This window comes from Onychostoma macrolepis, chromosome 24, assembly GCF_012432095.1.
Source record: "Onychostoma macrolepis isolate SWU-2019 chromosome 24, ASM1243209v1, whole genome shotgun sequence".
In the NCBI taxonomy this organism is placed as follows: Eukaryota; Metazoa; Chordata; class Actinopteri; order Cypriniformes; family Cyprinidae; genus Onychostoma; species Onychostoma macrolepis.
The window spans coordinates 6,135,606-6,156,529 of record NC_081178.1 but is presented as its reverse complement, the minus strand read 5'-3'; the positions used below and the strand labels follow the sequence as shown (position 1 = coordinate 6,156,529).

The window sequence follows — 20,924 nt, the reverse complement described above, 5'->3', positions numbered from 1 at the left end:
ACACACACACGCGCGCGCACGCACATATTCTAGCGCTTTAAAGAGCCAATTTAAATTGCAGCCTATGTTGTTGTTCTTTGTGTGCATATAATACAAATATTTAGACACTTTAGTCACATTCAAAATTTATTATAATTATTGTTATGACTATATATTTTTGTACTTTTATTTATTTGTTAAGTGTCGTCTTTAAAACTTCCTCTATGTTAAACGTAGACTAAGATGCGTGGTAAACCAAGTTGACTTTATTGCAGTTCTGTTTTTGAACCACTAGATGTCACTAAAGGTCTAACTGAAATACATTGAAAGCTACATAAACTGACGCCTCCATCCTCAATAATGAATGCCACCACGCATAATTAAGCTATAAAAACGTGCGGCAGTTTTTCCCCAGGATAAAAGGAGGAAACTAGATCATTTCTCTGTGTGAATTAATATTCTGTGCACACTAAGGACCAGTAAACTATTCACAAACAACTAGGTAGGTGACTGGCACAGATTGGACTGCATTATGCATGTTTGGCAGAACACTGTTTGAATGTTTCGTCAAAGCAACCCAATCACTTTTAGATTTTAGAATATAAATTCTAATGCCTTGAACGTTTCACATAAACAAGCATTGTTTACTGTTATCAGAACATATTTTGTTAAATTTAAAATCAACATTTCTGAAAAGAAATGATGCACAAGTAGCTTTAAATGCTTGTGGTTATTTCTTAGCAGATGTATGAAGTCTTCTCGAGTTTACACAGGTGTTCTAGCAGAGTAACCAGGTGTAGTTAATCACACTAAATTTGAACAAATAGCGTTTGACAACCAGAGTTTCACAATATTGTGGGTCTTTATTTATGTAGATAGCTATACATAAACAATAAATGCCACTTTGTTCAATATCTAATATCGAATGCATTGACATTCCTTAATGTCTGCATGTGCCTTAGGTGTCTAAATAGTTTTTGGGGTCACTGTCTCACCTAATGATCTGAGACGTAAGTTCTTAATAGGGCTAATAAAAATGATCAATCTTATTTGCTTTATTTACTGTTTAGGAATCTTATTTGTGCAAGTCCTTGAGTGAATTTCCATGCAGACTTTGCACATTGTGAGAGGGATTTGACACGTCCTGACAGGGCCAGGCGCTGAGCACATCTGGAGCAGAGGGGTGTGAAGTGTCTCGCTCCAGGGCACAAGAGCAGTTCCCCCCTTCACTTCATAGAGTGATGCTTCCCGACATCACTTAGAGACTGTTTCTTAAACTTTCATGAACCTCAGAGCTGAATAAAATGCTGTTATCACAGCGGTACAGCACTGGAAAAGGTTTTAAATGGCTGTATTAGCGGTTTAACACATCTCTTTCTCCTACGCGAGTGCCCTGGCACAAAACAGTCAGACATCTTCACCTAGAATATCTTCTGGAGGTTTGTACCTTATGTGAAGGAAACAAAAGCACAAAATAATCAAGTAGTATTCGGTGGGTTTTCTTCGTAATGGTACACGTTCTCAACGCGACATGAATATTTGAGAAGCCTGCAACTGCTAATTTAATCATTCAACATCTGTTACAATTACTCCGGCTTCCACACCGAGATCTGGCTACAAGATACGAATGTAGAGTGTTATTGTTAGTAGAAAGCTTTAGAACAAAGAATATTGAGAAGAATTGTTCAAAGAGAGTTTACGTTAGCTGTGTCTGAATCCAAGTCCAGACAGTGTTGTAGCATAAGGAACATTTCAAGAACATTCATTTAATGCAAATGAACTAAAATTAATATTTAAATATTAGTGTTATTTTAATTAAATAACATCAATATTTCATTTTTTTTTTTTTATCTGTTTTTGTAAAAATTCTATTTAAATAAAATAAATTTTGGAATAATATCCTAATATTAGTGTTATTTTAAAATAAAATAAATTTTATTTGCATTAATTTGTAAATAAGAATGCTTTTATGCATAAACAAATTTAATATAAATTAAATTAAAATGGAATAAAATTGTGTTCGAAGGAGTCAATAAAAGTAGGAAATTAATAATAATTTGTTTTCAGTCATTTTTTAGCCAGTTGTTTTTAAGAATCTGTAAAAGACACATCTACGCCGCCTTCGAAATCAAAACAGATGAAGGCAGTAGATGAGCTGTTATGTAAACATACATTTGTACACTGTCTATGAAGGCAGCTTTTCGAAGAGATCATTGTTCTGACTTCACTGAAATACACCTATGTTTTTTTAATCTTGAGAGGGAATTTTAAATATTTTTGGATGAAAATGTCATATTATTAACAATTACTTACAGATTTTATGTGTGTGAACTCCGTCCGTCTCGTGTGGGTTTAAGTCCCACTGTCTCAGGTCTTGGCAGCAAGGCGATAGTGCTTTTGACGGTCACTTTGTGTGCTTGTGCTCGTTTTGGATGGAGCTTGTTACAGGCTGTCTGTGGGTGGGTTGCGCAGACCCTCGCGAGGCTGTCGATTGGTCACAGGGTCCAGACCATGACTAATCCAAACCCCACCAGGCTGACCAGATGGGGCCTTCAGATTTCCTGAAAATAAGAGCAGGCCAACATTTCAGAGGAGGCAAGAACATACGCAGAACAACGACAATGGCGTTGTTACGTAATCGTTATAACAGCGTTTATGGAAAATGTAGATATTACAAACTGAAGATAAACATATCATAGAGCGAGGCCCCCAAGAATATCCAATGTAAGCAAACAAACGTACCAGATATGTTCATCATAAACATCAGCCCTGGTAGCTCGCTTCAGAGAGCGAGTGTGTTTGAATGAGAGCGAGCGTCTGGGTTGCCAGATTCTGTTTTCCAGAACATTCACAGGAGCCTCAGAGGGTCGGAGAGTGGAGATTAAATTAAGGCCTAAGTGGGGACAGCTGCCTGCTGAAACCAAGGACATTTAGGCCCGTTCCTGAGGGTGAACCGTCCAGCAGGCTGTCCAAAACGCCTCACGCTGGAGCCTTGCGCTGGTAGCGACTGGGGTTACATCAAAATAAAAATGACTACAACCAGATGGGTTTTGGCACTAGAGGAACAATATACAAGTTGCGCTAAATGGAACAAATCTGTATAAAATTGTGCGTGCTTGTGTGGAATCACACTTCTAAGTGTTTTTGTGTGTCTTCGCAGATACCCATGCATGTTTTAATGAGCGCGCAGTCTGTTTCAGATTTGCAGAGGAAAAGAAGAATAGCATTTCAAATCTTTTCTAAAAAAAAAAACAACAACTGTTTTTAGTCTCTTTCTTACTGCCATGGATCATTAACATCTCCAATACACTGTTAGACTCTTATTAGCTGCTAAAGACTCAAAAAATAATGTACATGAAAGCTTTCAGAAGTGAATTTTAACTTTTAACTTTTTCTCTGGGTAGAAGTGAAGGATAAGCCACAATAAAAGACAAAACAGGCCGATTTCCAAAACAATATTTGTTGTAGTGCCTCTCATCGCATCGGGGCAGATGATCAGACAAGCCTGGAGAGGCCGCTGATGGCAAATGATGAAATGACATGCAAAAAAGCAGCTGGGGCCACACTAATGCATAACATTTCCATAACATTCCAGCAACGTTCGTGTAACAACAACTAGTAGAGAGCAGATCTAGTCCAGTAAACATCAAGGCTGTGCCCTGCATTTTTGTATGAAGACGCTTCAAGCTCATTTTTAACAACTAATGCTTATTTCTCAGGAAAAATGTACATTAATAAATACATTTACTCTTTTCAGATGCTATTTTTATTGAATACATCACAAAATGGATCTTTTATTTTATTTAGATCTGGACAAAAACACATTCTGGTCTCATGAGGAGCCAAATATGGCCCTAACATCGCCACATTCAGGGTTGCTTCGCGAGCAGATGCCAGACGGTTTAGGAAGAAGCCCAGCATGAGTCGTGCCAGAAGAACCTAATCTGGACTGGGCAACAAGCGCAAGGGACTGCAGGAGACTGTAAAGAACAGCACCGGTCCAATGTGTGCCTCCACAGGGCCAAAAGAGAGGGTACGACCCATTTAACCCATGCCAAAGATTTCACTCGTGCCAGATATACCACATCCACCTTCCTACCAGATCAGGTTTGCGCAATCGCTTTGTGATGGAGTCACAGACACACACAAGGTGAGGTTGCTCGGAGAAGGTTCACCCTGATGGACATACTTGGCACGACTCCGACATAAATCACAGTCACATCAACATTTCTGGCACGATGCATCCTCACACACTCACACACACACACACACACACACACACACACACACACTTCCCCATCCGCTCCCACTAGTCCCTGGACTATAGCATTGGCTAGGTACAAGAGTGAAATTAAAATCACTTAACAGTGTGGATCAGCGGCACTGAGCAGATCATTTCTTCATGCAAATCACAGGGGGAAATCAAGTCTTTGTTTTCAAGCATGGCACAAGTTCATATTTTACATCAAAGGCATATTTTGTTTTGGCTTGTATGCAGTTGCATGTAACAGTAATTCTAATGAGAAAAGGGAAATGAGAACTTTAGAACTACTGATGCACCAATGAAGTTCTTCTGTGATAGAAATCTATTTAAATATAATTAATTAATATTGACTGTTTTATTACATTTAATTGTTATATATTAGGTTACAACAACTAAAGTTGTGTAGCCTAACTTTTGGCCCTTTTAGCGGTTGAATCATGAAACTGTAAGTTATGGAGGAATATTGTTTGGTTAATTCCATCAGTTGTACTTAGGCTTCGCTGCCGTGCGCGGATGAATCTGATGGTTTGAGTCGTGTTTTTTTTTTACTATGGTATCAATGGATTTCTAATGTACTCATTAATAAACAAATGCACATTAGCTTTAACTAAATAAGAATAATTACATATAAGGGAAATTAACAATTACATAACAATAATAAAATATGTAAAGATATTTATTATATTTTTTAAATACGTTTATAAAATATTATATTATTTTATAGTAGTACACTGTTGCAAATTTTTTTATAACATGTTTCCAGTTGTTTTAGATGGGCCTACAGAAATAATTCTGTATATAAATATTTATGTAGGCTACAATTCACAAAAAGGTGCCATTTTAAGCAACAGTCCCTTCTGCATGCAGCCATCCTTCTCCTCTGAGAAATTGATGTTATTCATTTTTAAAAACTGAATTATGAATTATGCATATGCCATACTGTCAAACCATTAACACTGTGGCTGTCGTACACACGGGTATCTTTGTGTGTCAACCCTGTTTGATTATATTTAAAATATTTTAGCATATTTAATTACACTTTTTAAATGAAAAATGGCTTATTTTAAATTAATTTTTATTGATGGTAATATTTTGTTTTTTCTTTGTCATCAAATCAGTGTACTCTAGATTAGCTTCAAGGCCCATCATCAACAGACGTCTAGAACTCTCAAAAGACCATCTTTAGCAGAGCTACTGATCTTAATACTGGAGTGTGTGTGTGTGTGTGTGTGTGTGTGTGTGTGTGTGTGTGTGCGTGCCTACCACTTGACGTGTGAACATCCATGCCTTCATTTGCTGCCTGTTCCTGGCATCACACTGTCCTTAAAAGCTGATAATGTGTTAATGAAATCACTGGCAGACAGCTCTTGTCAGCCGAATGTTCCACATGAGAAGGGGCCAGTCCTCCACTGTGAGTCTGCAGGGTATAAAGCAGGTCTGTCAGGGGAGCAAGAGTCTGTCAGGGGAGCATGTGTCTGGCCCAGCCATTGCTTTTGTGTTGTCGTTTTATCTGGGCTTTGCTCTTTTATAATGTTACAGGTCTTTTCGCCCCGTCCTTCTTCGAGTGTGTGTGCTAAATTTTTTATGTGGGATGGGCCTGCCCCCTTTCCTTTCTGCAGCACAATGATTTATTGCCCAAAAAGACCAGAGAACTAATTAACAGAGTAATTAATTAATATGAATTTGCATATTTGCATTTGCAATTAGTGCAGTCAAGTGATTAGTCTGAAATGGGGAAGTTTGACTCATCAGATGTTGGTGTGTGTGCTGAACCGGAAAGCTCGTCACCAGCTGAGGCATTTTTGGAGGGGGACAGAAGGGGACTGTGTGTGTGTGTGTGTGTGTGTGTGTGTGTTTCTAAACACAAACATCCAAGGGTACCCGCCAATCATGCGTGACTGAGCCGTCGCTGTCAGCAAACTGCATCTGTATGCTGTGTTCATTATGTTTTTGTTGAGCTGATAAGTGCAGATCAACCTGGCCGTCCCAATGAAAAACACAGCAGACATTTTTACCAAGATCACTCATGACTAACCGTGGATTGTGTCTGATAGGTGGCTCGCTGCTAACAGGACCACTAAAATCTGTCAACATCAGGTTAAAGAGCCAATTAATCTTAGACAGGGACAGAAAGGTGTTGTGTGTCGTTTATGTGGCGTTAAGCTTTTGTGGCGTCCTTCTGAGAGGGATAAATGCACTTGGGGGGCATTTAAAGAGCTTCTGATTTGAATTATAAATGTGTGTGCATGTGAGAGAGAGCTAGTAAGCCAGGCACAGGTTCAAGAGCAGCAGGAGCTTTCACTGATAATGGAATGCATGAGTGTCAGGTCTTCATGTGGGAGGAGCCAAAGCTCTGGACAATTACTGCTACAAGAAACAGCCAGATGTCAGAGATGGCCAGACACATGCTCCAAAATCTATGTGTGATTTTGGGCATGGGTGAATCTCACAATAAACCAGTCACAAATATGTTCAGTATGATCCTAAAATTAAAACATTAAAAAAAAAGAAACTGTATCTTCAATGAAGGAAAAGCTTACATATTTGTGACATTATTTGACAATTAAGCACATTTTGATGACAATCAAGGACATTTTTCATTTTTCACAGTTATAAAAAATAAAAAATCTTATTGCTAAAATATTTGTAGAAAATCTAATATATAGTTTAAAATTTGGGGTCAGTAAGAGTATTTGTTGTGGTTTTATTTATTTATTTTTTATTTTGATACTTTTATTTAGCAAAGATGCATTATTGCTGAAAATATTTCTAGAAAATTATAAAAAAAAAGTTATTTATATATATATATATATATACACACACAGTGTGTGTGTGTGTGTGTGTGTGTGTGCATGTGCGTGCTACTTAAGTGTATAACCTATGAGTACTTATATATATATATATATATATAAAGAGAGAGAGAGAGAGAAAGTTCTATGTTTTTCTAATAAACGTTTTGGTCAGTAAGAGCTTTTTTTTTTTAAAAAGAAAAGAAAAAAAAAACATTTAACACTCTTAGTCAGCAAAGATGTGCTGAACTGTTTAATAGTGACAATAAAGACATTTATAAGATAACAAAAGTTTTATCATTTCAAATAAATGCTTTTCTTTTGAACTTTCCTGAAAAACTGGAAATCCTGTCCTTAAATCCTGATTAAAATGTGTCTGTGTCAATATTAAGCAGCAATATTAACGGTTTTCAACGTTGATAATAACAAGAAATGTTTCTTGAGCATCAAATCAGCATATTAGAATGATTTCTGAAGGATCATGTGGCACTGAAGACTGGAGTAATGATGCTGAAAGTTCAGCATTGCATCACATAAAATTCAAATTCAAAATATATTAAAATGGAAAACAATTTTAAATTGTGGTAATATTTAAATATTTTTCTATAAAATAAATAAAGCCTTTTTAGTATTTGGTTTAATGACCCCCAAACATATATTCATTTTATTTTGATATATTCATATTTGATATATATATATATATATACACAATGCATTAATGAGAATTACCAAATGAGTATATAATGAGAATCCACCATTCAGATGCACAGTATATGAGAATTTGAGGGAAAAAATAATAAAAAATAACAATAAAATAAAGCTCTTAAAATAGGCGGCATTTTCCTCATGCACAGTATAACTTCTTGGAGTGAAATGTGACCTGGACATGTTTTCGTTAGATTCACTCGCATGCTAGAGTGGTGTGAATGTGGATGGCTGTGTGTGAGGAAGGTGGGGAGGGATGGTGTGAGTGTGTGCATGTGTGAGAGAGTGTAAACAAAAACCCAGACTTATTTTCATATGTAGAAGAGAAAAAAAAAACTGTTTAAAATCTCAGAATCCGTGTTGACTGAGCATACTTATTAAATGTCAGAGAGTGAATTTATCTAAACTTTATCTAAATTTATGTTTTCATAAGGTAATTGTCACATTGAAAATGCTTTCCTGATGACAGACAGTAGGATCAGTCATTTGGCAAACGCCCTTGAAGAGACTGACCAGGCAAACAAGAGCCATCAATCATCCAGTTCCAGCTGTCATTCACCAGCACTGACCATTTTTTTTAACGTTTACACAATATACCTGATAGAAATAAGAAGCTATTTTGTGTCTATTTAGATTTAGTCCGCTTATGCATGAAAATTTAATCCCAATTTCTTCATTTCTATCAGCAAAGACTAAGAAATGTAATTCCCTGACCGTCTCACAGCATTCCTGTTCATCCACGGCATCAGATTCTAATGGTGGATGCTGGTACTCGGTCCTTTATTGAGGCTGCTTTGTGGTTTTGCAGTGGTACGCAGCTCGAGGCACACGCCAGATGATCAGGGGAGGAATACAGGTCCCCCGGGACCCGGTCACGTGACCAACCCATGCCACGTGACGTCAGCGGCAGATGGCATGGGTACCAGCTCTGGCAGTTGGCATCAGTGTCATTTCTCTTAGCGCGAGACAAGGAGAACAGTGGGGAGGTGAGAAAAACGCACGAGCTGTTCACCTGCTAAAACACCACACGGAAAAAAAAGTTCACAATAGGAAATATGAAAATTGTCATCTGACACCATCATAATCCAGGTAAGCTGGATCGTTCGAGGGTAAGGATCGGCATCTGTGCTGCATGACTATGTCTGCCTTTTCACCAGATTATGTTTTGTAAATGCACAAATGTGATGCAATTTCACACATGAAAACAAGTTTACAAATTCATTTCTGTTGCATTGTCGATTACAGCTAAATTTTTGTGATTTGATTTAGAGAATCAATATCTTCTAGAATTCTGTCAAATGTGAATCGTAATTTTTATGTTAGTACACAAGCTCAGAAAAAAAATGTCACCATGCTGGTATCTTTTCAAAAGGTACACCTTTGTACCATGCTTATCCCTAATGGGTGCATATTGGTACCTTAAAGATACATTTTAGTCCATTTTGAAAGGGTACCGCCCCAGTGACAGCTTTTGTACCTGTGAGAGTTTATTTATTGAGCACCATGTATAGGTTGTTTTTAAATCGCTGCTGATTGATTCAGAAGATCTGTTATCTTGTCATCATCCCCAGTTAGAGCACAATGCTGACTCTTCCATTTGAGGATCCTGTCATGATGGACACTCAATTCGGGGCAAACTTTCCACGGGACTGCGTGGGTGAAATGAAGGTCAATAAACAAGAGCCATTTAAAAAGGAGGACACGCTCTCCCACACGATGGAGGACGAGGATTCGGAGAAGGATGAGGATGAACGGGAGGACGGACAGGATGAGAACGGTCTGCCTCGGAGGAGAGGGCCTCGGAAAAAGAAAATGACCAAAGCCAGGGTGGACCGGGTCAAGATGAGGCGCATGGAGGCCAACACCAGGGAGAGGAACCGAATGCACGGTCTGAACAACGCCCTGGACAGCCTGCGTAAGGTGGTGCCCTGCTACTCCAAAACCCAGAAACTGTCGAAAATTGAAACCCTGCGGCTGGCCAAGAACTACATCTGGGCGCTTTCCGAGATCCTGAGCACCGGGAAGAGGCCTGACCTCTTGACCTTCGTTCAGACCCTGTGCAAAGGGCTCTCGCAGCCCACCACCAACTTAGTGGCCGGATGCCTGCAGCTGAACGCCAGGAACTTCATCACGGATCAGATCAACAGCGAGGCGTCTTTCTCCGGCAGGTCGCCGTACGAATCCGTGTACACGACCTACCACAGTCCGGGTGTGGTGACGCCCTCTGGACCCTCGGTAGATGCGGTCAAACCCTTCAGGCCGTTCAACTACTGCAGCTCCTATGAGACTTTCTACGAAAGCGTCTCGCCGGAATGCGGAAGCCCTCAGTTCGAAGGTCCCTTAAGCCCGCCTATTAACTTTAACGGGATCTTTTCCCTCAAGCACGAGGAGCAGGTCGAATACGGCAAGAGCTGCCACTACGGAACGCGCTATTGCGCCGTGCCTCCGCGCTCCTCCATCAGCCAGACCGCGAGAGGCTCCTCGGATCTCCATTTCCCATATGACATTCACCTCCGCGGCCAGTTTTACCCCGTGCAAGACGAATTAAACACTTTTCATAATTAATGAGAGAAAGTCAAACGTGAGTGAAAAGGACTGAAAATGCAGGACTTTCAATCGCACATGCATTATTTATAAAGTCCATCTCTGATTTGGGTTTTAAGCCATCGGATGTTTTATTATTTATCCTTTTTAATTAAATGGAAAACGTGCTTACTGTGTTCCTAATTATGATTTTAAACTGTTCGACAAAATATGTGGTCTGATGGAAAAACAATCCACAAACGATAACAATGTGTTTTACGCAGAGTTTCTCCTTTATTTTCGGTTTAATTTAATGGCATGTGTGAGTATTTATAGATCTAAAATCTGTCACTATAAGGTCTCTTGCTCCAAAAGGCATCTTTTAATTATAAGGTCATTTGAATATTTGCGATGAAAATTCAGTAAAATAGGAGAGCAATAATTGCTAAGGGTGCTATGCAATACACAAGTCTATAATTTTCGATCTGGCCATTTATGTATCCACTTAATTTGTCTAAACAATGTTCGCACAAAATTTTAAATATTGGTGTTAAAAAGATTTAATTGCTCATCATTTTGTAATACATAAATGTGTTTATTCGTTTATGAGAAGTAACATTAAAAAAAACCGTAAGAACATGAATTGTAATTATTTCCTTTGAATCAAAATGTCATATTTACGAAAGTTTCGTGATGTATTACACAGGGCACTATTTAAATGTTGGTAAAAAGTTATTCAACAATTGCCTATTATTATTATTATTATTTGCAATAATAGTAATAATATGTTAAAGACCACCACGAAGAGGCAATTATTGAATCAATTTGTTTTCCTATAGAAGATGATATATTTAAAAGATACAGGCTATAGGCTATGGATGTAATTCTGAAAAACGAAATAATAACGGTATTTTATTAATTTGTTTCATTAATTTCAATTTGTGTAATTTAACTTTAGAAATGTGGACAATCGAGTTTTAAGCACCCTCTTAATTTCCAAATATTTCAAATATCTCACATTTGTCTATATGCGCATCATTTTCAAAAGTATGTTAAAGGAATATCACAACACGATGGTGTAATTATGCAACAGATTGTTTGACAGTTCTGTATTTTCTCAAATGTAAAGTCGTCGATATATTGGTGATATTGCGTACAATCTCGGAACAATCACTGTAAGCAAATGCATTTGAAGCATGTAAAATCTCTATGGAAAGGTCTGTGTGCTGTCTAGTGAACTCATGTCTCGGGAAAACCTGCCTTAATATATTTGTCACGCATCATTTATGCAATGTCATGGATGTCTGCAGTGGTGGATTCGTGCATTCTGATTTTTATCATCAAACAGGATTTTTTGTGTGTGTGCAAAAATGACTTGAATGCACTGAAACTGGTCTTTGTACACTGTCGAGCTGTTTTGTACAGTAAAATAAAGTTTAATTGAATACAATTCTATGTTGAAAACACTGTTCTGAATACATGACAGTCTCTAAAATCAAATTAAAATAAATAAAATATAATAGATATAGTTTTAAAAATATATATAGGGTACCTCGTTATGTGCCGCTAGAAAAAAACGAAAACAATATTTAATGCAATGGCGCATTTCGTTTTCTGCAAAACCTTTAATGAAAAAACAACGCTTTAAAATGTACGAAGATAATATATAACCTAAATTTAAAGTCTAAAATATATATATATATATACTATTACAAAGGTCATAAGTGCCTGCAGAAAAGCAGAGAGATCATCTGTTTATCAACAGAGGACAAAGGAATGTAATTCATGAAGTTGCCAAAATCACCAAATCCATCTCGTGCTTTAGTTTACAGGCCTATGCGACGCGTTGGTCAAGGTTAATTGTAAAATGAGACGTTCTTGAGATGTTATTCAGGACTGGGTTTAGGGGAGTAAAGGTTGTCTGGCTCGGAGTCTCTCCTGTCTCCGAGTTCAGCAGCGAGCTGGACGCGGGCCAAACAGCGACAGACTGCGGATCAGGAGCCCAAAAACAGCTATTCCCCCGCGAATGTGCATTGTCATCCCCGAGAAACCAATGACAGCATTCATAATACGTAGGTTACAATGAAATGTGTTTAAAAGCCATAAAACTAATAGTCTGCGATAGATATGTTAAAAAAAAAACAAAAAAAACGTGGTTATGAGTTCGATTCCCGACTAATAGGCCTAGATTAGCCTATGTGAAATGATAATATGTATAACCTTGAATGCAATGTGAATTGCTTGGGATAAAATGCTCAGCAAAATCATCCAAAAATTGGATTCACAGCTTCACAGTCAATAACAGTTTTGACAAAGATTAGTAAGATCTCACAAGACTTCTTTTTTTTTTCTTCTGGTAGGCCTAATTGATTCCTTTTCACGCTTTTATAGAAAAAAAATAGACCAGTAATCTACGTTAATATCCAATTAATCATCACGTTGTCCTAAAACACCTAATGCTGTTGACAGGTGCAAAACTTCAACCTGCACAATCACCGATGGTGTGCGATGAGACTCTTGATTTGCTGTGGGGATGTTGAGGTGTCAGAAAAACCCCACAGTGGCGATATTTCACACAACTCCGAGAGAGGCAGAACATATGCTACCCCAGAGACAAAGCTGTCAGGAAAGAACAGCTGAAAAATGAGCAGCAACACTTCTCTATGTGCTTCTGTCTGAGAACGGTGGAAAGTTCTCACCACACGCTTTCCGTCGACGTTTCAGAGCGTTATTTACTTACAAACGTAACTATAATCTGTTTACTGACACGGAAGATGCATGCCTTATTTTAGCCAGTCCCTGTATCCAGTTAGCCTATTTAAATTCGTTTAGATATTTAATTCCTAAACAAATAGATAGAACTCTAACGATATACAATTTAAAACATAAAATATATACACTTTAAACTGCAAAATGTTATTATTAAAACAATTATGAAACACAAACCAATTTGTGAAACACCTGTTCTGGCCAACATATAGGCTACTGTTAATAATTATATAAAATTACAACAAATGTGACAGTTTGATCCCAACGTGAATTATATTAAAATATGATTATATGATTGGGCTATATGAAAAACAAGTCAGAAAAGACGATTTTGAACTAAACGAAAATGCTATGCAAATGTGCATTAGTCACAAGGACCATAATATATATATATATATATATATATATATATATAGCATCACTCAACTTTATCAACTCGCTCATATATTAAGGCACAGCGACCTCGAACTAGAGCCAAATTTAACTTTTGACAGGAATGAAAACGAGGCTGTGAAATGTGCGTTTATTTGTACTGGTGTTTTAACAACATACCGACTGTTCAGATGAACAAAAAAACTTTTGGAAAATTGCGAGTTGTGAAAATTACGTGCTCTATTGTAAAGAAGTCTATCCTCACATCCTCGTTTTCATCCGCGTAAAATTCAATATGGCGTCTAACCTAGCAGTGGCGTACCCTTGTTCAAAACTTTGGATGTTATTTGTTTTTAATGCTCTATATAGGTGAGTATGAATTTCATACATCTCATTTGAATGGTTAAATAAAATTACTTGTGTTGATTTTGTGGAAGAGCATATGGTACAGATGTATGTGGGTGGGAGTATGTGAGTGTATACGAGTTTGTGGGCGTATATTTGTGTGTGTGGACGGTTGGAGGTGAATTACTACATACTCACGTTCACAATCACTCATAGCTCTTATCCATGTGTGATGCTTCATTCTGTGTTCTGATGTCAACCCTTCTGTTCCAAATCCTATCATTGAAGGATTAGTCACACCAAACATGATCACCAAATACAATCTGTCCAGAGTGGTAAAGCTGTACATGGTCAGTTGGGTCGAATGACCCATCCAATTATGTATCCTGATATATATATATGAACGTCTAAGTATTATGCTAAACAATCCTCAATGCTTCAGTTCTCAAATTTGTTATTGCATAAGCCCATGGGAAATTTATGCACTGACCATGGGATTTGTTTCTATAAATGGCTCTTTTTCAAGTGTAAGTGCTATAGGGAGCAAGAAAGTGGTTTCTTGTGGTTAAATCGGACTTGTTAAACAAAACCCGAATAAATTGGTTTCATGGTTATTGGTTACAGGTCAGAGGTCAATGCCAACCTGCCATTATGACTCTCATTATATACTCTGCTTCTTTTGAACAAGTAGCCTTGCCTGCTGTTTTATGAAAAATAATGGTTCTTTATTGACGCTGATGGTTCTTTAACACCCATGGAACCTTTACATTGCACAGAAGGTTCTGGAAAAGGTTAGATTATTAAAAAGTTATTTGCATTAAGAAAAAAAATTGCTCTTTTATGAACTCTTCACTGAAAGGTTCTTTGAGGAACCAAATAATGGTTCTTTTCTAGCATTGCTGTGAAAACCCTCTTTTATTTTTAAGACGGTATGTGAATTTCGACATATTACTCTTTTCATATACTGTTTTTCACCTACTATATAGAAGGCAAGTGTGCATACTTAGATGCAGCGTATAGATGTCACTAGTTAGCATTGTTCCTTCAACCCCGGCTGGACAATGCTCCAACTACATCATATGATAGCAAAAACCATCTTATATATATTGTATTTGTTTTACCAGTTTTTGTAGGGATTTTAAAGCATGCAGTGGACTTTTCCTCTCAAGTCACAGCTCAGGATAGTCATAAACAAGACTGTCCAAACAAAATTATTATTATTTTTTAATTAACTCACCCTCGTGTTATTCCAAATTGGTATTTCTTTCCTCTGTTGAACTCAAAAGAAGATGTTTTGAAGAATTTTGGTAACCAAACAGTTTTGGGTTCCATTGACTTCAATAGTATTTTTTGTTCATACATTGGAAGTCAATGGAACCCGAGACCTCTCGGTTACCAAAATTCTTCAAATTATGTTCTTTATGCACTATTTTGGTGCTATCAGCCAGTCAGCTTTGTCACAATGGCTTCAGAGTCGCATGGCATGTGCATATCAGGTGACTGGTTAAAAAACAACCTGGCAGCGAAATTGAGTGCAAAGATGGCAGATTTCAAATTGTGTACTTCCAGGGCTGCATGCGATTTAAATAAATGGGAATGTGTAACAGATAGCTTCATAGATGTTCCAGAAGTGTATTTATAATACACACCTAAAATATACTTCATTAACCGTTGAGAAGCTCTCAGATTTAATACACGCTATTAAAAGTGCAGGAATTCGGACGCAGCCCACGTTTCCGAGCTCATGCTAAACATGCGATACAGATGTCGAGATCTCTGCCAGCGTGCTTCAGAGGGAGGTTGTTTGATTATAGTTGTTAATGAAGGTTCACTCAGTAGCTTTCGGTAACTCACACCTGAGAGCCTCAGAGACAGTTTCTGGAATGAATTGCTTGTTAATAATAACGGTAATTAGGAATGAACAATGTAGAGCTGGTACGATGTTGATTTATCTGTTCGACGCCCCTCTAACGGGTGGAGAAAGGGTGTTGTCATACGTTAGTCCCTCTCCTGCTCCCTCTCTCAGTCTCGTTCCCAAAAAATCTCCACAAGTCCCGGGTCGCAGATGGTGTGGGACACAGAATTTTCCTAATAATCTTTCTTTCTTTTCTTTTTTCGCGCGAGTGCTGATGGCTTAGGGATTTCTCATTTTAATTAGAGGGTTTAAGGAGATAAACCCCTTTGAAAACCATGTCCTGCGAGAGGAGGTGCAGGTGATCCTCCCCACAGAAGCAACCACATCGTCAGCCAGCAACTCATTTGCATATTAGATTGGTGTCAGTTTGGCACCCGTCCTGGCTGAGATGAACGCCCCTATTTCTAGACTTGGCACGGTGCTTGCGTATCCTGGCACCGGACGCGATTGTGTTTTCAGTATGAGGGTTCCGGGGTACTTGATCTCTCTGTTATTATACGGCCCTTACATTTGACCCACAAGCTTAACTTAAACTAATAGAGACTCGCAGGTCTGGAACTGGCGTTTTCTCACTCGCTTTGTGCTGGGATTTTTCGGGCGTGAATCTCTTTTACATTCAGCCTGACCGTCAATGGCCGAAAAGCTATTTGAATTTCATCTAAAGCTAATTTTCAGCTAGTTGGCAGAGAGCGTGACATCAAGAGGCCCTAGAGCTCATCAATCTAGTGGGTCGTTAATGTGAATTTCAAAACCTAATATTAAAAATGTATGAACTATTCCCATTTGGACAAATTACATGAAGTTTGTCTGAAGTCGATGTTGGCTAATCACAGGCACATTTAGCAGCCATTAAACCCGAATGTTGGACAGTAAAGTCATTTGTATTCCATGTTAAATCTAGACTAAAGGAAAGTTAATGACTGTTTCTGATAAATGTCTTTGCCTGGACCCTCAGCACACATTTCGGCACGAAGATCTATTGAGAACCTCATTTTATATGGATCAGAATGCTTTAGTGGTTTTTGAAATACAGGTCTGACCTAAAAATCCTAGTTGAACATCTCCATGTTCATCTCAGCTGCTATTTATTTCATAAACTTGTTTATGAATCTGTCCAAAATTTTGTTCTGTGAATTACTTTATTCTGGGAATTAGTGTGAGCTGTTGGTTTTCAAGGCTGAAAACAGACACTGTAAAACATTTGTAAATCTTAAAACTTTGTAAATCAATTGTTGCATTGTATTAAATGTGATAATTAATCCAGATATTTTTGCACTGAACTGCAGTTTCCCCACTGATATTTTGAGACCATTTCAGTCTCAATTCTTTTTTCAATTCAGTTATTTCAATTCTTGTTTCAAACTGAAAAACTAAAAAACATGATATAAATATCCTTTATCAAATGTAAAAAGAGAAAAAACATAGGTGACTGAGAAAAAGAATGCATGCATGTGTGCGCGCGTGCGTGTGTGTGTGTGTGTGTGTGTGCTGTATGTGTGACTGTGTGTCTTTGTAAAATGGCACAGACACAGACACAAGGACCAAATGGTCTCTTGGCACCAGATTCAGTGCCATAAATTATCACCACAGTTAATGGTGAGGATTTCAGGCGAAAATCTCTCCTTTTTTGTTCCCACAAAGGCAACAGTACGGCCCTACTTCTAGATACTGACCAAATTAAACCCAAAAAATACACAGGTTTTCAGTCTTGCAGTAGAATTTTCTAAAGATTTCATATTAGTTCTAAATTACATGGTCAGAGGCTTTTGAGTTGTTACATTAAAATCGTAATAAGTGGTCCGATCTCATATGCCACAAAGCCTGTCTGCTTAATTGTTTCCAGTGGACTACATTCCCCAAGATTCCATTGGACATTGACAGCATGGCAAGGTAGGCTTTGTGTTTCATGTTGTTATAGAATAAACTATATTATGTGAGCACTAGCTAAGGAACAGGAGGCTATGACTATAATCATAAGAGCTGGATAAAAAAAAAAAAATGAGTTCATCACTATTTTTATTTGAACGCTCCCGATATAGATCCTTAGATTGATCTCTTATTTTTATTTTCATTGGTTGTATAAAAATGTATTTGTACGGTTCCCCACTGCAAAAGAAGTCATGTTTTACCATGTTTTACATGTTTCTAAATAAGTTGTCCATCTGTACTGAATTCAGTGCATCAAAAAATAATGTGGCAAAACTGTCTTTCTGTTGAGCTCAAACGAACTGATACATATACAGTAATGGCCAAAAACATCGGCACCCTTGGTAAATATGATCAAAGAAGGCTGTGAAAATTAATCTGCATTGTTAATCCTTTTGATTTTTATTTTAAAAAATTCACAAAAATCTAACCAATCAAAAATCTTTCATTGGATAATAAGAATTTAGAATGGGGGGAAATATCATTATGAAATAAATGTTTTTCTCTAATACACATTGGCCACAATTAACGGCACCCTTTTATTCAATACTTTTTGAAACCTCCATTTGCCAGTTTAACAGCTCTAAATGTTCTCCTATAATGCCTGATGAGGTTAGAGAACACCTGACAAGAGATCAGAGACCATTCCTTCATCCAGAATCACTCCAGACCCTTTAGATTCCCAGCTCCATGTTGGTGCTTCTTCTCTTCAGTTCACCACTCATTTTCTGCAGGGTTCAGGTCAGAGGACTGGAATGGCCAGCAGAAGCTTGGTTCAGTGACCCATTTTTGTGTTGTTTTTGAGGTTTGTGTTTGGATTATTGTACGGTTGGAAGATCCAAACATGGCCCATTATAAGATTTCTAACAGAGTCAGTCACTTATTGATTTTTTATCTGTTGGTATTTGATAGAATCCATGATGCCATGTGTCTAAACAAGATGTCCAGGACCTCCAGCAGAAATATAGGCCCACAACATCAAAAATACAGCAGTATATTTCATTGTACACATGGGGTACTTTTTATCCCCGTGTTCACCAAACCCATCTTGAGTGTTTGCTGCTAAAAATCTTTTTTTTTTGTTTTGTTTCATCTGACCATGGAAGCCAGTCCCATTTGAAGTTCCAGTCGTGTCTGATAACAATATTCTGGAGTTTGTTTTTGGATGAGCGAGGAGAATTTTTCTTGAAACCCTCCCAAACAACATGTGGTGATGTAGGTGCTGTTTGACTTTTAAAAAAATTTTTTTTTTTAAGGTTTTCTGACCCCGAGACTCGACTATTTTCTGCAATTCTCCAGCTGTGGTCCTTGGAGAGTCTTTAGACACTCAAACTCTCCTTCTCACCGTGCATTAGGACGATATAGACACATGTCCTCTTCCAGGCAGTTTCCTAACATTTTATGTTGATTGGAAATTGTTAATTATTGCCCTGATGGTGGAAATGTGAATTTTCACTGCTCTAGCTCTTTTCTTAAAGCCACTTCACTAATTTGTGAAGCTCAATAATCTTTTGCTGCTCATCAGAAATATATTCTTTGGTTTTTCTCATTGCAATGGATGATTAAGGGAATTTGACCTTTGTTTTCCCTCCTATTTATATTTCTGTGAAACAGGAAGCCATGGTTGGATAATTTCATGTTCATAATCACCCTGGAGTGCTCAAAATTGTGAATATGAATGGGAATATACTTCAGAGATATTTTACTTATAAGAATTTCTAGGGGTGCCAATAATTGTGTCCAATGTGTATTTGAGAAAAACATTCTTACTGATATTTCCCGCCCATTTTAAATTCTTATTATCCAATGAAAGGTTAGATTTTTGTGAATGTTTTAAATAAAAGGTCAAAATGATTAACAATGCAGATTAATTTTCACAGCCGCCTTTGTTGATATTTACTAAGGGTGCCAATATTTTTGGCCATGACTGTATATAAATGCGACCTGTGTAGTAGATTCCACAAAAGAAAAACTCTTATGAACTGGCTCTTTTATTGAATTGTTTTTTAAAACAAGTTACCTACTGTATGTATTTTATTTTGAAACACTGCCATATATGTACAACATTAGCAGAGAGAGTACTATATTTTAATTAATTAATGTGTGTGTGTGTGAGAGAGAGATAGAGAGAGAGAATATAGGCTACTGTTCTGATAATCTTCTATAATATGAAAACTACAGATCATATGTACAACAAATTTAAGCATCAAGGATATGTAAAATAATCAGTGTTATGTCAGAAACAGATGTTAAAATATCTTTTAAACTGAATTTTAGATTCGTGTGTTCTTGGTCATGTAAGATGACAAATATTTCATATTTTGGTTGCTTGCTTCAGTCAGCATGACCCATACAAAAGGACACTTTGCTCAACACAAACAAACTAAACAGTTTTACTCAAAATAGAGCAATATGATGTATTGTCATCACAATAGAAATGACATTTTTGTGCAAGCATGAGTGATTCATGACTTCTGCTGCCAAAGCATCATGAATCAAGCGCACATTTCTCTTTGCCTTATTGTGCCATTTCGAGCCAGCAATATGAAAACAGCTTCGCCTCAGCGTAATGAAGTGAAGCGTAGCTTTAAGCAAGGGTGCTTTCATTTCTGTTTTAACAAAACATTTTCAGATTCCATCAAAGTGGCAAAAAAGTGTGAGAGGATTATAAAAAAAATATGGTGAGCCATAAACAGGCAGGCAGGTGTTGATGATGCAAATGAATCAGATGACAGATGGTTAGCGACTCCATCACTCACTGTGTGGATAATGGATAGAGGTAATCAAATCCCTCTGTGAATTTGGGACTTTCTTCAGAACTTTCTCCATCTATATCACCATCAAACACTTCCTGAGCTGTGCAGCTCCACTGCAGGGAGGAATCAGCATGGTGTACAGTTCTGAAAGACAATTTTGCCACAAATGTTCGTTCCATCATTGCCTTCAGGTGTCAACCTTTTTGACAAGTCACAGACATGATAATAAGGGTAAAGCACCTTAAGCACTCGTGTCTGAATATCCCTCAAAAAACATGCAAAACACAATCACAGATATAAATATAAACCTTGAGAGATGCCTTAGAGAGAGATCTATCAGTTCAAACATCTCTGAACAGCAAGGTTCAGACACAGTATAAGCAGAAACATCCTATTAGAACATCTAGCCTTTTATATAATATACAAAAGCTGAACAAATAGCTGATGCTTGTAGAGAAAATCCCTTGCGTATCTTTTAAGGTAGTTCATTCAAAATGATCTTTTAGGAGAGGTTTTGCACAAACCTGCAAGATGTTTTTAAAATCTCTAATGTGCAAATTATCCGCACTTACAAAACCCCC

At 37.5% G+C, this 20,924-nt stretch overlaps 1 protein-coding gene across 3 annotated transcripts; it reads left to right on the top strand.

The window, feature by feature from the left end:
* Nucleotides 1-201: 201 nt before the first annotated feature.
* neurod6a (neuronal differentiation 6a) lies at nucleotides 202-11,710 on the top strand. Of its 3 annotated transcripts, none has more exons than XM_058765586.1 (4): nucleotides 202-481; nucleotides 3,787-4,129; nucleotides 8,546-8,723; nucleotides 9,309-11,710. In XM_058765586.1, the coding sequence occupies exon 4, from the start codon at nucleotides 9,319-9,321 to the stop codon at nucleotides 10,300-10,302; it is 984 nt and encodes a 327-aa protein (XP_058621569.1). In that variant the 5' UTR covers nucleotides 202-481; nucleotides 3,787-4,129; nucleotides 8,546-8,723; nucleotides 9,309-9,318; the 3' UTR covers nucleotides 10,303-11,710. The 3 variants fall into 3 exon arrangements, with proteins under 3 accessions (XP_058621569.1, XP_058621568.1, XP_058621570.1); XM_058765585.1 differs by having other exon boundaries at nucleotides 8,546-8,826; XM_058765587.1 differs by having other exon boundaries at nucleotides 8,546-8,846.
* Nucleotides 11,711-20,924: the final 9,214 nt, after the last annotated feature.

Coding starts and splice junctions, on each gene's coding strand:
- neurod6a (XM_058765586.1), top strand. CDS start 9,319: ATGCTGACTCTTCCATTTGAGGATCCTGTCATGATGGACACTCAATTC.